The sequence below is a fragment of the Acanthisitta chloris genome, unplaced genomic scaffold (genome assembly GCF_000695815.1).
Source record: "Acanthisitta chloris isolate BGI_N310 unplaced genomic scaffold, ASM69581v1 scaffold41878, whole genome shotgun sequence".
In the NCBI taxonomy this organism is placed as follows: Eukaryota; Metazoa; Chordata; class Aves; order Passeriformes; family Acanthisittidae; genus Acanthisitta; species Acanthisitta chloris.
Window position 1 is genome coordinate 19331 of NW_008688330.1, and position 12546 is coordinate 31876.

At 38.4% G+C, this 12546-nt stretch overlaps 1 protein-coding gene across 1 annotated transcript in view; it reads left to right on the forward strand.

The window, feature by feature from the left end:
- TRPC3 (transient receptor potential cation channel, subfamily C, member 3) overlaps positions 1-12546 on the forward strand; it is a 29139-nt gene that overhangs the window by 11268 nt on the left and 5325 nt on the right. The window contains exons 3-7 of the mRNA XM_009080958.1: positions 4906-5070; positions 7120-7336; positions 8520-8744; positions 10073-10337; positions 11053-11248. Coding sequence (XP_009079206.1) covers positions 4906-5070; positions 7120-7336; positions 8520-8744; positions 10073-10337; positions 11053-11248 — 1068 coding nt within the window. The remainder of the gene's footprint in view (positions 1-4905; positions 5071-7119; positions 7337-8519; positions 8745-10072; positions 10338-11052; positions 11249-12546) is intronic.

Genomic DNA, 12546 nt, shown 5'->3' on the forward strand with positions numbered 1-12546 from the left:
TCACTCAGGTAAGGATATGCCTTCCTATTAGGTGTAATAATACCTAATCCTAAGAGAAGGCTGTGTTGGTCAAAGTGTTGTTTTCAACCAATAAAAGTATCTGGTCTGTTATTGCTTTCTTTTTGTTACTTCTACTTCCTACCTTAAGTAACTCAATTGAGCAAGAAAATTCTGGGAAGTCTTGCAGCATTCTAATAGTGTTCCTATGGTAAGGATATGCCTTCCTATTAGGTGTAATAATACCTAATCCTAAGAGAAGGCTGTGTTGGTCAAAGTGTTGTTTTCAACCAATAAAAGTATCTGGTCTGTTATTGCTTTCTTTTTGTTACTTCTACTTCCTACCTTAAGTAACTCAATTGAGCAAGAAAATTCTGGGAAGTCTTGCAGCATTCTAATAGTGTTCCTATCAACACATGGTGGTTTGGGGTTTTTTTGCTTGTTTGGTTTGGTTTTCTTTAAAGAAAGGTCTTCCCTTTACTACTTCAACAAAAAAAAAAGGAGAACATTAAGTTATCATTAAGTATATACTTTTTTGATGAATTTTAAAATATGACACTAAATCAAACAGCTCATCTGCAACTGTGTGTTGTAGTGAGAAATTGTACATGATTTACTATGTTCCTTTAAAAATGCTTTCAAATTCAGCCCTGAAAACAAATGGAATATGTCTGTGGCTGGTTAATAAGTTCATTTCTGTCCTTCATCTTTGCACCTGAGTTTATCAGTGCTTTGGAAAGTACAATGAGTTTTCAGTTGATGCCTCTCTCAAAGTAGTTTTTAATGAACAGTTATTTTGTGAGTGAATGTTATGTGCTGAAAAATGGAGCTGTGTATCCCACATTTGACAAAATGCATATCCATTAGTTGGAATGATTGATCCATTGAAAACTGCTTTGTTGCTCTCTTCAAGATCCCTAGCACAGAAAATGGTTAATACTGTGCCCTACTGTGAGAGTACTCAGGAAATACAGCAGTGCCTATGTATTATTTACAGCTACCTATTTACATGGTTAGCATAATTTCCATTCTTTACAGCCATTAGAGTTTTATCACCTCCCCAAGAAGCCTCATGTCTCTGAGAACAAATAACCCTGTATTCTGTGGCCTCCTCTCGAGCCAATCTGCCATATAAAACCAACTGTAAGCATCTTGCCAGAACAGCTGGGAAATGCTGGTGTTGATGATGTCCCAAAAGATTGCTAACTAAACTTGTAAACAGGATCCCAAACAGCAAAGCATCCTTTTCAGTATAGAATGGGTCTGCAGAAGATAAATGCATATTCATTACCAAAATTAAAGGCAAATATATACAAGCATTAAATTAATGAAAAAGAATGGAACAGGGAAGAAAAAATCAAGGTGCATAACCATGTTATAATGTCTAAATATCATATCACTTCTTTATGCTATAGCATTTTAATGTGTACCAAGCCTTTGAGAATCATGTCTCAGCTTTCTTGCTGAAGACTGTGGTTTTCTTTTAAGAGCTCGTTGTCACTGATGAAATACATTGCTGAGCAAAAAGCCACACATCTGTTAAGAATCACAAAAATCTACGTAAGACAATTCTACATAGCAAACTTGTTCTCTTCTCTTGGAAGAGATAAACTACGAGTGTTGGCTCTGATTCATGGCAAATACAGTTCAGAACCTACAAGACTAATGATCTTAGAGGAAGGAAATAGATGGTGCAGAGTTGTTAGCATGTTCATACATGTGCTGTTCCCTGGATGTGGCCACTGCAGAGGGCATGACAAGGATTGAGCCGGGAAATGTCTCTGCCATGGAGATCCTTTGATGCTGGGATTGGCTCTGTCACGGCTGTAACAGATTATAGTGATATTCTGACTAGAAGAGATGCAGATGTGGAAACTCCACCTGCAATTATTTCAACCCCCTAACTGTAGGATGCAGATGAGGATGTGGCTTATGCTTCTCAGCTTTCTGTATTTCTAGCTGTGCCTCTGGGTCAGCTCCATTAAGGTCAGTTCCCTGTTCAAACAGTACAGCCAAGCAGAAGTGCAGGTGCATGAAATAGTTAATGAGGCATATGCCCTGTTCAGGGGGAGGAGAAGCAGGAAAAGCATATGACAAGTGAGCAAATATGATCAGAAGTTCACCGTTAGGGAAATGAAGTTTTTAATTCTATTAGTAATGAAACTCTTGCACTTAATACCCAGGGTACTGCATCCAAGTGCAGCCCATCTTTTAAACATGATATGATTTTGAAGCTGAGGTTCAGACTGAAACTGCAGCTCCAATAGTGAAAGACTAAGGGGAGAAAAAAAAGAAAAAGATGAGTTAAAACAAGTAGTCTCACTCTGTGTGCAGAATTGCTGCTGCAGCAGTGCTTCTAGTTTTGTGTCTCAACTCTGTCTGTAGATTGCCAGCAAACTTTCAGACAAGAGCTGACACTGGGCCAAGTTCTGCAGTTCTTGCTGAGAAAAAATTAGAATGGAATTTCCAAGTGAAATCAATAAGAGTGGGAATCAAATCACAGGATTTAATTTTGGACACTGAAATTTTGAATCAACAGATAAGGAAAAAAGAAAATTCTCTGTGCTTGTATATCAGAGTCTGCCAGGATCTGCTCTTGCTACATCTAAACTCAGTCATTAGGATGGTACGAATAAATAACATTATGATCATTCTTAGTCATACAGAAAAATATTTACATACTGATAATTTGGTTCATGGTCATGAAACTGAAAACATCAGAAATGTTACAGTCAATTATGCTCAGAAAAGCAGCTACATTAAAATTGGGATTTTTATTGTTTTTAGTCCCAGATACTGTCCTCGTCCATCTTTTTTTTGTTCACTGTGGTTTGAATTGGATCCAAAACTATAAGATCAATATGATGATAGTATCAACACATGTAATGAAATGTAAGAAGCTGCATGGAAAGTAGAATGGGAGAAGAGAAATGCAGGAGGAACAGCGTTGTAGGATGATGTGAGCAGTAGGTGAATTGTGATGTGAACCTACTGTCCTTGGAGGAGATGAAGCTGGTGGGGAGACAGGTAAAACACACACACACACACACACGAGTGGACATAGAAGAGTTCACAGTTGCTGAAAATAAAATTAACATGATCATAAATTGAAATATTTCAGTAGAGACCAAGGGAAGAAGGATGAATTTCAGAGCTTCCGTGGATGAGAAATGACATGACTTGCTCCGAGGGCTTGGAAGTGGTGCACATGCTGCAGTTGCCAACAGTTAAATAAGTTGCTATGATCTTCTCAAGAGCCCTTAGACTTACTGCCAGAAAAGATCTTGCCCATAACCCTTGGCAACTTATTCACTAAATCTTCCCTTTTCTGCAGAAAATTACAGCCAGGCAGATCTCCTCTTAGCATCAGAGCAAAATGTTGATAGAGCAGGAGGAATAAACCAGCACTCAGCTCTGGAGGAGATGCCAGAGGGCTCGTGGGCTGATTCACAGCCATCAACAAGCTCCCTGAAAGCTCCTTTACTCTTCCTTCCCATTCCCTCTGGTAACAGAAGGAATGATGTGGGTGTTTCTCCTCTCTTGTTCCCTACAGTTTTAAGCCTGATTTTAAAAATGTCTTTGTAATTTGAAATAATTATTGACTTTCCTGCCATTGTCCACAGTTAATCTGCTGTGGGATTTGTCCCTTTGATGTCCTGACAATGAAATTTATCTTAGTGAGAGAAGGGACTGGGGGCATATGTCAGAATGCACAAATACACAAAAACCAATCTCTGCTTTTCAAATGGGCCAGGCTGGCAGGTTTTATGGTGCATAAGCTTCTGAGGTGACAGGCTAATAAAAAGGATAGTATCATAGTTTGAGTTGACATTAATTTCTGGAAAGACTTTTACAGTCTTTTTATTTATTTCTATTGGCCATTTCACTCTAGGTACAAACTGCATTAATATGTGGACTAACTGGTTAATGAATCACACACCAAGATGCTCAGAGACTTCAATTTTAGAGCAAAGTAGATTAAAAAGGGAAGCAATCTTCATTCTTTAAAGTTCATACAACAGCTTCAGATTCTTCTTCCTGAGAGTTTTAAGGTTCCCTGTTTTCATTGCCAGTGATTTAATTTGATTCCCTCTAAGTCGTCTGCCCTGTTGTACCACTCTGTGCACTTTTTAATGAGATTTGGAATATTAATGGAGTTTTGCAGGCAAGACCTGGCAAACAACAGTGTATATAGTACATAATGATCTCAGCAGAGTACAAAAGATAATAAAATGGGTAGCCAAGGTTTACAGTATTTTTTTCCAAAATATAACCAGCTCATCTCAAATCTCACTCTTAATCCAACATGAAGTATCAGAGTTACCAGATTTATTTTCAAATCCTTTTTGTGAAACACCTACCATCCTTTTGCTCCAGTGTACTAGTTATTTTCAACCAATGAGGCAAGTATATTACCAGTTTTCTTCAAACTGCTCTGATAACCAGGGTGTTACCCTTGTGCCTCACTGATCTCCCACACGCTCTTGTGAAGTGACAGCCTCAGAGGGCATAATGTAATAGTAATGATGAGTATGGTAACACTTTGCAACTGGACTTCACCAGAAATGACTCTGCATGTGCCTTGGATCAGCTTGATTTGTTGAGAGTTATGATGGAGGTTTCTTTCTGGCAGGATCCAGTTGGGTATATGAAGCTCTTCTGTTAATTTTGAGGCTTCTCTCAGGGATGGCTGTCCACAGCTGCACCCTTCCCCCAAAATGTTGCTTAAAATCAACTCAGCAGTTTATTCTTTATTTATTAACCTTTGCTTTAAAGGAAATGAGAAAAAAATGTCATTCTTAAGGTCTAAATTAACATCAGGTATATAAGGTGATCGTGTATGCGGCAGTTATATAAGTCGTCTTCTTAATGATGACATGTCTTGGTTTTCATTCTTTTTCTTTGCAGTTTGTGGCACATCCAAACTGTCAGCAACAGCTACTGACTATCTGGTATGAAAACCTCTCAGGACTACGGGAGCAGACCATAGCTATCAAGTGTCTGGTGGTGCTGGTTGTGGCATTGGGCCTTCCATTCCTAGCCATTGGTTATTGGATTGCACCATGTAGCAGGGTACTGAATTTTGTAAATTATGTATCTTGTACTGTTCTGGGAGCTGCTTTTCAATTTCTGGCAGTCAATATTGTACCTCTAGTTCTGCTGCTTCCAAATTTTAACTGATTAGTGATATTTTTAGCAGTCTCTTATCTTGAGCCAAAAGATGCTGTTTTGTTTGATTTGTACAAAGATGGGACCACAGTGATGAAGCATGAATATTGGTGTTAAGTTTAAAGAAGGAAAAATCGCCTCCTCTGAGAGCTTTCTTTTTTAAATTTCTCTAGATTGTGCTCACCTCACAGTCTCTATGTAATTATATTTGTATTAGTGATGTGGATTTCGTGCAAGTCACCTCTCAGATTCTTTATTAAGTCTCCTCTGAAGGCATCTTAAGGTCTCATGCTGTTCCCATACAAACCATTAGCAGAACATCTGTTGACTTCACTGATGCAGAACTTAATCTTAAGTAAAATATTTGTTATTCCTGCCTTAGGAGGTCTGTTTACCAGCTGAACCATAGAGCAGAAATTCAATTAAACACAGGATTCCAAGCCTGTTGTGGGTCTATCTGTAAAAAAGCATAACTAAACTCTTACCTTTTTTAAGCTATGTGTAAATGTGAGGCTGTTTCCAGCTTTGCTCTTGGTCTCCTAATGAAAGTAACAGCAGTTTCTTTGAAATCATGGTAGTCTGTAGCATGTGAATTTTTTGCAGTGAAGTATATTGATAGATCTTGGGTAAACCAGATGAAGGAAAATTTCTGTTAGATTAACTTCTAAAAAATTATAAGCAAATTTACTTCTGTGCTGAATGTGATCTTTCAATTTGATTTCCTTAACAAGTATACAGCAAAGACATATGAGTTTCATTTATATGAGTTTCATTTATATTTCACTCTTGTAATTTGTCTCAAAAAGGAGATTTTGCTCATCACCTGCATATTTGAAAGGAACCTGATCTTTTCTCTGGGTTAAATGTTTATTTACTTGAAAGAAAAACCCTTATGAAAATAATGTAATTGTTGCTCTCATTATTCTCTGAAATGTCACTTTTCACAAGTATATTTACAAAAGATGTTCCTCGCTCCCAGCTCCATATCATAGAAACATATTACTATATTTTTAGCTGGTGTCTAATATGAAAAAGTGACATTTGTCCTTGAGCTTTAATTCCCAGTACCAGAAACATCTGACGTTTTCCTTAGTGCACATGTCAAATAAAAGTGCTATACATCCAGGTCAGTTGTTTGATACTGCAATTGCAAAATGCTTTCTAAAGGTCAGGAGCAGGAAGGGAACCTGAGGTTGTTTGCACAGGTAGTAAGTGCAGTGTAGTGTGTTTTGGTCTGCTCAGTTCATAGTAGCTGTCCCAAATTTCAGGGAAACCATTCCTTGAAATGAGAAAGCTCGTGTGGTCCACTGGAGGCAGCTGGTCCTCTCTTCTGGTGAGGACAGACTCCTCTGCTGTTGCTGTGCTGCTCTTGCACCTGGTGCAATCAGTATTTCCATTTATATGAAAATGGAAATACTGATTATATTATTATTACATTGTGTGAAACAGTCATTATTTTTAGTAGACACAGGTACTTACTTGGCACTTAGAGCTCTGAACATATGTTCTGTGGATGGGATACAGTAGGCAGACATGAGAAGGCAGCTAATTTTTCCTAGAGCTATAGTCACACACAAGCTAATAGTACACTCTTGTTGGTAGGGAAAACATTTTGCTACTTGAAGGTTTTAATAATTTATCTTTCCCTGGGCTTGCTTTGCAAACTCTTTCTGGTCATTGCCATTGTGCATTTGTAATTCCTTGGAGTGTTTCCCCTCAAACATTGCCATCTAGAGTTTATGGAATAACATGAACACTCACTAACAGGACAACATATCCAGTGAGGCTCCCTATGAGAGGCTTTTGTCTGAAATGCTAAAGCATCACAGTTCAGTGCCCTGGAAAGAGTATCCCTTAAAAATAAGGTTTTGGACTGTCCTGAGCTCCATTTATGCTACTGGAATGCCTGTTGTTTCTGTGAGAAAACTGAGTGCTTTCATTCTGCCTTTGCAGCTTGGAAGAATTCTTCGAAGCCCATTTATGAAATTTGTGGCACATGCAGCATCCTTCATTATTTTCCTAGGCCTGCTGGTCTTCAATGCTTCAGACAGATTTGAGGGCATAACAACGCTACCCAATGTCACTGTTACTGATTACCCTAAGCAGATCTTTAGGGTGAAGACCACCCAGTTCACCTGGACAGAAATGCTCATCATGGTGTGGGTACTTGGTAGGTATATTGCCTCTCCATCTTTATATCAACTGTTTTCCTGCAGGTGTAAATTCTAAAAGTAAAGAGAAAAGTCCAGGTCCCAAACCTTTGCTCCAGCTGCTGCATGGTTAGAATAAACACTTAGAGAAGGTAACAATGCAGTAGAACTGCCTTTTGAATCACCTGTATCTTCCCCTGTACTCCAGGGAAGTTATTCTTCCCCTGGACTCTGTGCTGGTGAGGCCACACCTTGAATCCTGTGCTCAGTTCTGGGTCCCTCAGTTCAGGAGGGACATTGAGGTGCTGGAGCAGGTCCAGAGAAGAGCACCATGTACTGACTAGCCTCTCTGTTTGACAAAGGACTGATATTTTGGTGGTCTTTAGGATCAGTCACTGTGGAAATTTCTTGGGCACTCACAGACAACCAGCCTTAAGCCAATCCAGTGTGTGACTGTTCTGCTTGTGTTTGGGATGGCAGCAGTACCTCCTCTCAATTATCCAGCCAGGGAAACAAGAAAAATAGCTGTGGTGGTGTGTTTTTGCTGTTTGTTGGGTTTTTTCTCCCCTAAGAAAAATTTTTTAAAGTAAGAAAAAGTCTCCCAACAACTACATCTCAAGGTTGTGATGAGGCCATGATCTGGATTGAACGCATGTAAATGAATTTCTGAGGAGCTCTTTGAATCAGAAAACTGAATTACACATTGCCAAATTGTACTTTCTATGCTGAAAATTATCTTACTCTCAAAAGTGGAGAACCAGTAGTATAATTGTGCCCTTTATAATTGGTCATCTGTGTAGCAGGGTCATTGTGCCCCTCTGTAAAAATAAATCCTCCTGCTTCAGAAGTGGTTTATGAATGCAAATGTTAAGTAAGTAAGAGGATTTTTTTCCACATTTAACATTTTTCCTCCTCTAGAAGCAGGTAAGTTACGTTGTTAGGCCATAATAATTTCACTCCCAAGTCATGGCTCTGTGCTATCCTATGTGGAGATGCCTGAGCTTTATCCCCATTAATTAACACCTTGCTATTTGATCAACCCTGTTGAAACCAAGAAAGACTCAAGGTGGACAATGATACTGTGACACTGCAAATAAGTGAATTTTTGCTTCACTGGTATCAGCCATGAAATGGGAGAAGGTGGAGAATTTAAATGAAAAGAGTTTGGCAAACATTGCTGTGCTTTTTATTTTCTTGTTGCAGGTATGATGTGGTCAGAATGCAAAGAGCTGTGGCTGGAAGGACCCAGGGAATACATTCTGCAGCTGTGGAATGTTTTGGATTTTGGGATGCTGTCCATCTTCATTGCTGCCTTCACAGCAAGGCTTCTGGCATTAAAGAAAGCACAACAGTATGTGGACAACTACATCGAGGAGAATGACCTCTCTGAGGTCACACTGCCTCCAGAAATAGAGTATTTTACTTATGGTGAGTTGAACTTTTCTGCAGAACAGATCTGTGCAGAGAAAAACTGGAAGGAGACACTAATATTTAGAAGCTTGAAGATGAATATTTGCATTTGTTTATGTTCATGACATTGTCTAACCTCTTGTGCCTCAATATTTTTGTTTCTATGCTATTTAAACAATAGTTTTCTGATGCTAACTTGACAAATAAGCTTGTTAATATTGAAAACCAAGTAATAGGCATAAGAAAAAAATCAGTTCAAATGTAGCTGTCCATAGTTTTGCTGCAACTCTTTATCCTAGAGCTAAATTTGATCCCCTTGAATTTAACATTTGCAGGTTATATTTCATTCTTGGCTTATTGCACAACAGATAAAATATTGATGCTAATGGGGTTTTTTGTGGTTCAGTTGTTTGATACTGTTATTCACATTTGTAAACATGTATTGGTATTTCCTCCTGAAGGAAGGATGTTGGCCCTGCAAAGATCTGCTCAAATAGAAGTAATAAATACTTATTGCAGTACAGAAATTGTCATTAGAGGTGTGATGAATCTCTGTTTGCAGCACCAGCAAAGGTTGTATTTGTTGCTGAGCATGTGTTTTAGTATATGCTTTATGAACTTCAGTATATTACAATAGCAGACTTGGGTTTGTTATTTATTAAGTGCACTATAATCAATCTGAATTTGTGCATATGTAAATACACATGGTGTTTTGACACAAAACACATCTTGATTCAGTGTTTTTCTGCTAAGGTTAATCCATATAATAAACAGCTTTATGCTTTATCTCTAACTTGATTGTTGCTGTGCACATTTTGTGTGAAACCCATGATCCTATTTCTTTTGAGGTAATTGGCAAAAACCTTTATGATTGCTACGGGAACTGAGTTACAATCTGAACTTGTAACAGTAGCAAAAGCTTGGAGTGGTTAATGAATGAAATGGCTCATCAACCAACACTGTTCACTTCCCATCAATAAAGCCCCAAAGGGGAATAAATTTCTGGCTCATCATGGTGCTTATTAAAGTACCTCATAATGCAGGTGTGGTAAGAAAAGCAACAAGCAATTAGGTATTGTCATACAGTCCAGGTTGAAATGAAAGCTGTAGAAGAAAATGTCATGTTTCTTCAAGTCACTTTTCCACCAGCATAAGGTAATGTAACTTTTGTTCATCATTTGTGACTTGAATGAAATGGGAATAGAGTAGCAACTATTAGCCTCTTCCAATATTTGTCTCAATTGAATTCAGACATGTTAATGGAAAAATCCTATCAGGTTTTATTTTTCAGCATTGTGATAAATGAATAACTCCCTATATTTACCCCTGTGTTTCCTGTCTTCCAGCTAGAGATAAATGGCTCCCATCTGATCCTCAGATCATATCTGAAGGCCTTTATGCCATCGCTGTCGTTCTCAGCTTTTCTCGGATCGCGTATATCCTGCCTGCAAACGAGAGTTTTGGGCCCTTGCAGATTTCACTTGGAAGGACTGTTAAGGACATCTTCAAGTTTATGGTCCTTTTTATTATGGTATTTCTTGCGTTTATGATTGGAATGTTCATCCTCTATTCCTACTACCTTGGAGCTAAGCTAAACCCAGCCTTTACCACGTAAGTGTCAGGGTTGGTTCTAAGGAAAAAGCCAATATGAGAACTTGGAGGTTTTTCACTAAGGTGACAAAAAGTCTGTGACACACTCTCCTAGCATTAAAATAAAGCTGAAGACAGCTGAAGTCAGAAGGAAAGCACATGTCTCAGAGCCTTAGAATTAGAGTACAAAACACCAGTTGTTTTCTGCGTGTGTAATGGAATTTTTCATTGCAGCCTAAAATAATTTTACCTTTACATTATTTTAATCACACTTGTGGGCAACCAATTGCAATAAAATATTGCTGATATCTTCTGTATGACCTAATGGAAGGTTTAACCAGAAGCTCTTGAAAGGAGAGCAGCAGTTTCACTCCCATTAGCCCCATTTTTAGCTTTATTAAGGCTGGGATGATCTGCCCCTGCAGAATTAGACTGAAAAATAATGAGATGAGAATATGCTTCATCTCAAAACTTAGATATAAAATACCTTTGTGATTGCTGGATTGTTGTTGTGCATCTATTGTTAGAACTATATTAGCTATGGTGGATAGGTGGAGCACAGAGAAATTAATGTACAGTGAAAAATGCTTCCTTGCATGTTTGTTGTTTTGATCACTGCTCCACAAACCTGATTCACAGACAAATTAATTGAGACTGTTCATCAGGCACTGTAAGCACAACTTACATATTTATTTGTTTAGTTAGTAATAATGCCTTCTTTTCTTTCTCCCTGCAGTGTGGAAGAAAGTTTCAAGACCTTATTTTGGTCAATATTTGGCTTGTCTGAAGTTACCTCTGTTGTCCTCAAATATGACCATAAGTTCATAGAGAACATTGGTTATGTTCTTTATGGCATATACAATGTAACAATGGTGGTAGTTTTGCTCAACATGCTGATTGCTATGATCAACAGTTCCTATCAAGAAATTGAGGTGAGCTCTGTTCTCAACTTGTTCTCTTTTGTTATGCTGAAAAAAAGGGCACAGTTACTAGGAATTATTGCGGTGAGCACATCTTGAAATGCAGAAGTGCAAAGAATTTACAGCAGTAAAGGATGTCACAAAACATATGAAATGGGGTTGATTTTTATCTACCAACCCAACCAAGATGCAGAACCCTACAGGATGTAAACAAGTAGTTCATCTTGTGCCACTTTGTGCATCTGAGAAGGTGTCATCGTCCAGGAATCTTAAGATCTGAAGTAATCCTGACATGAAGGCTGCTGCAAAGTAGAAAGCAAAGGGACTGGGTGTAAAATTTAGGCAGAGGTGGCTCATTCCCAATTTCCATAGAATGCTTATTGCATGTTTCCTTAATGTAGTGCACATCAATCCTTGACACACCATTAGGATATAGATTAAATGTACTTTGATATGTTCTTTAATGGAAATCTGGGGTTTAGTTCCAATCCTCAAACTTCTTACTTACATATGCAGGAGTTAGACATTTATGCCCAGCAGTGATACTTGGACATAACTGATTACCATTTATGTGCCTCTGTACAGTGAGACACTGGCACAGGTTGCCCAGGGATGTGGTGGCTGCCCCAACCCTGGCAGTGTTCAAGGCCAGGCTGGATGAGCCTTGAGCAACCTGATCTAGTGAGGAGGTGTCCCTGCCCACGGCAGGGGGTTGGGACCAGATGATCTGTAAGGTCCATTCCAACCAGTAAATTCTATGATTCTTAATATGAAGAGATGTACACTGATCATTGTTGTTAACAGCTACATGGAGTGTGATACAGGTGCTTATCTTGAAGACCATTATGACTGAGCCATACTTTACACACTATGTTTGTGATAGGTGTTTTTTTTCTACTTCAGATATAATATTAAAACCTGATTCTAGATTTACTGAGCTTTGCCATATGTCCCAAAAAACACAGGGGCAGTATTTCTTCCAATCTGTCAACTGGCTCAGTTGAATGAATGAATTTCACACAAAGTTATTGGCTGCTTTGTCTGTTGAAAGAGATATATTTTATTTGGGTTACAATATGATGACAAAATATCAAAAATTTGAAGTAGTGAAGATAAATGGGTTTAAATAATAAATCTCAAGTTGCTGCAATGAAAGTAGAAGTATGTTTATAGTGAGTTTTCCAGACCATGAGTTCAAAGAGTCCTGCATTCACATAGATGCAGGCACACACAAACAGGAGAAAGGATCTAAGACAGTGTACAAATGGTTGTCATTTTCAGTGACTGCTGGGAAATGTCAAGGAATTCAG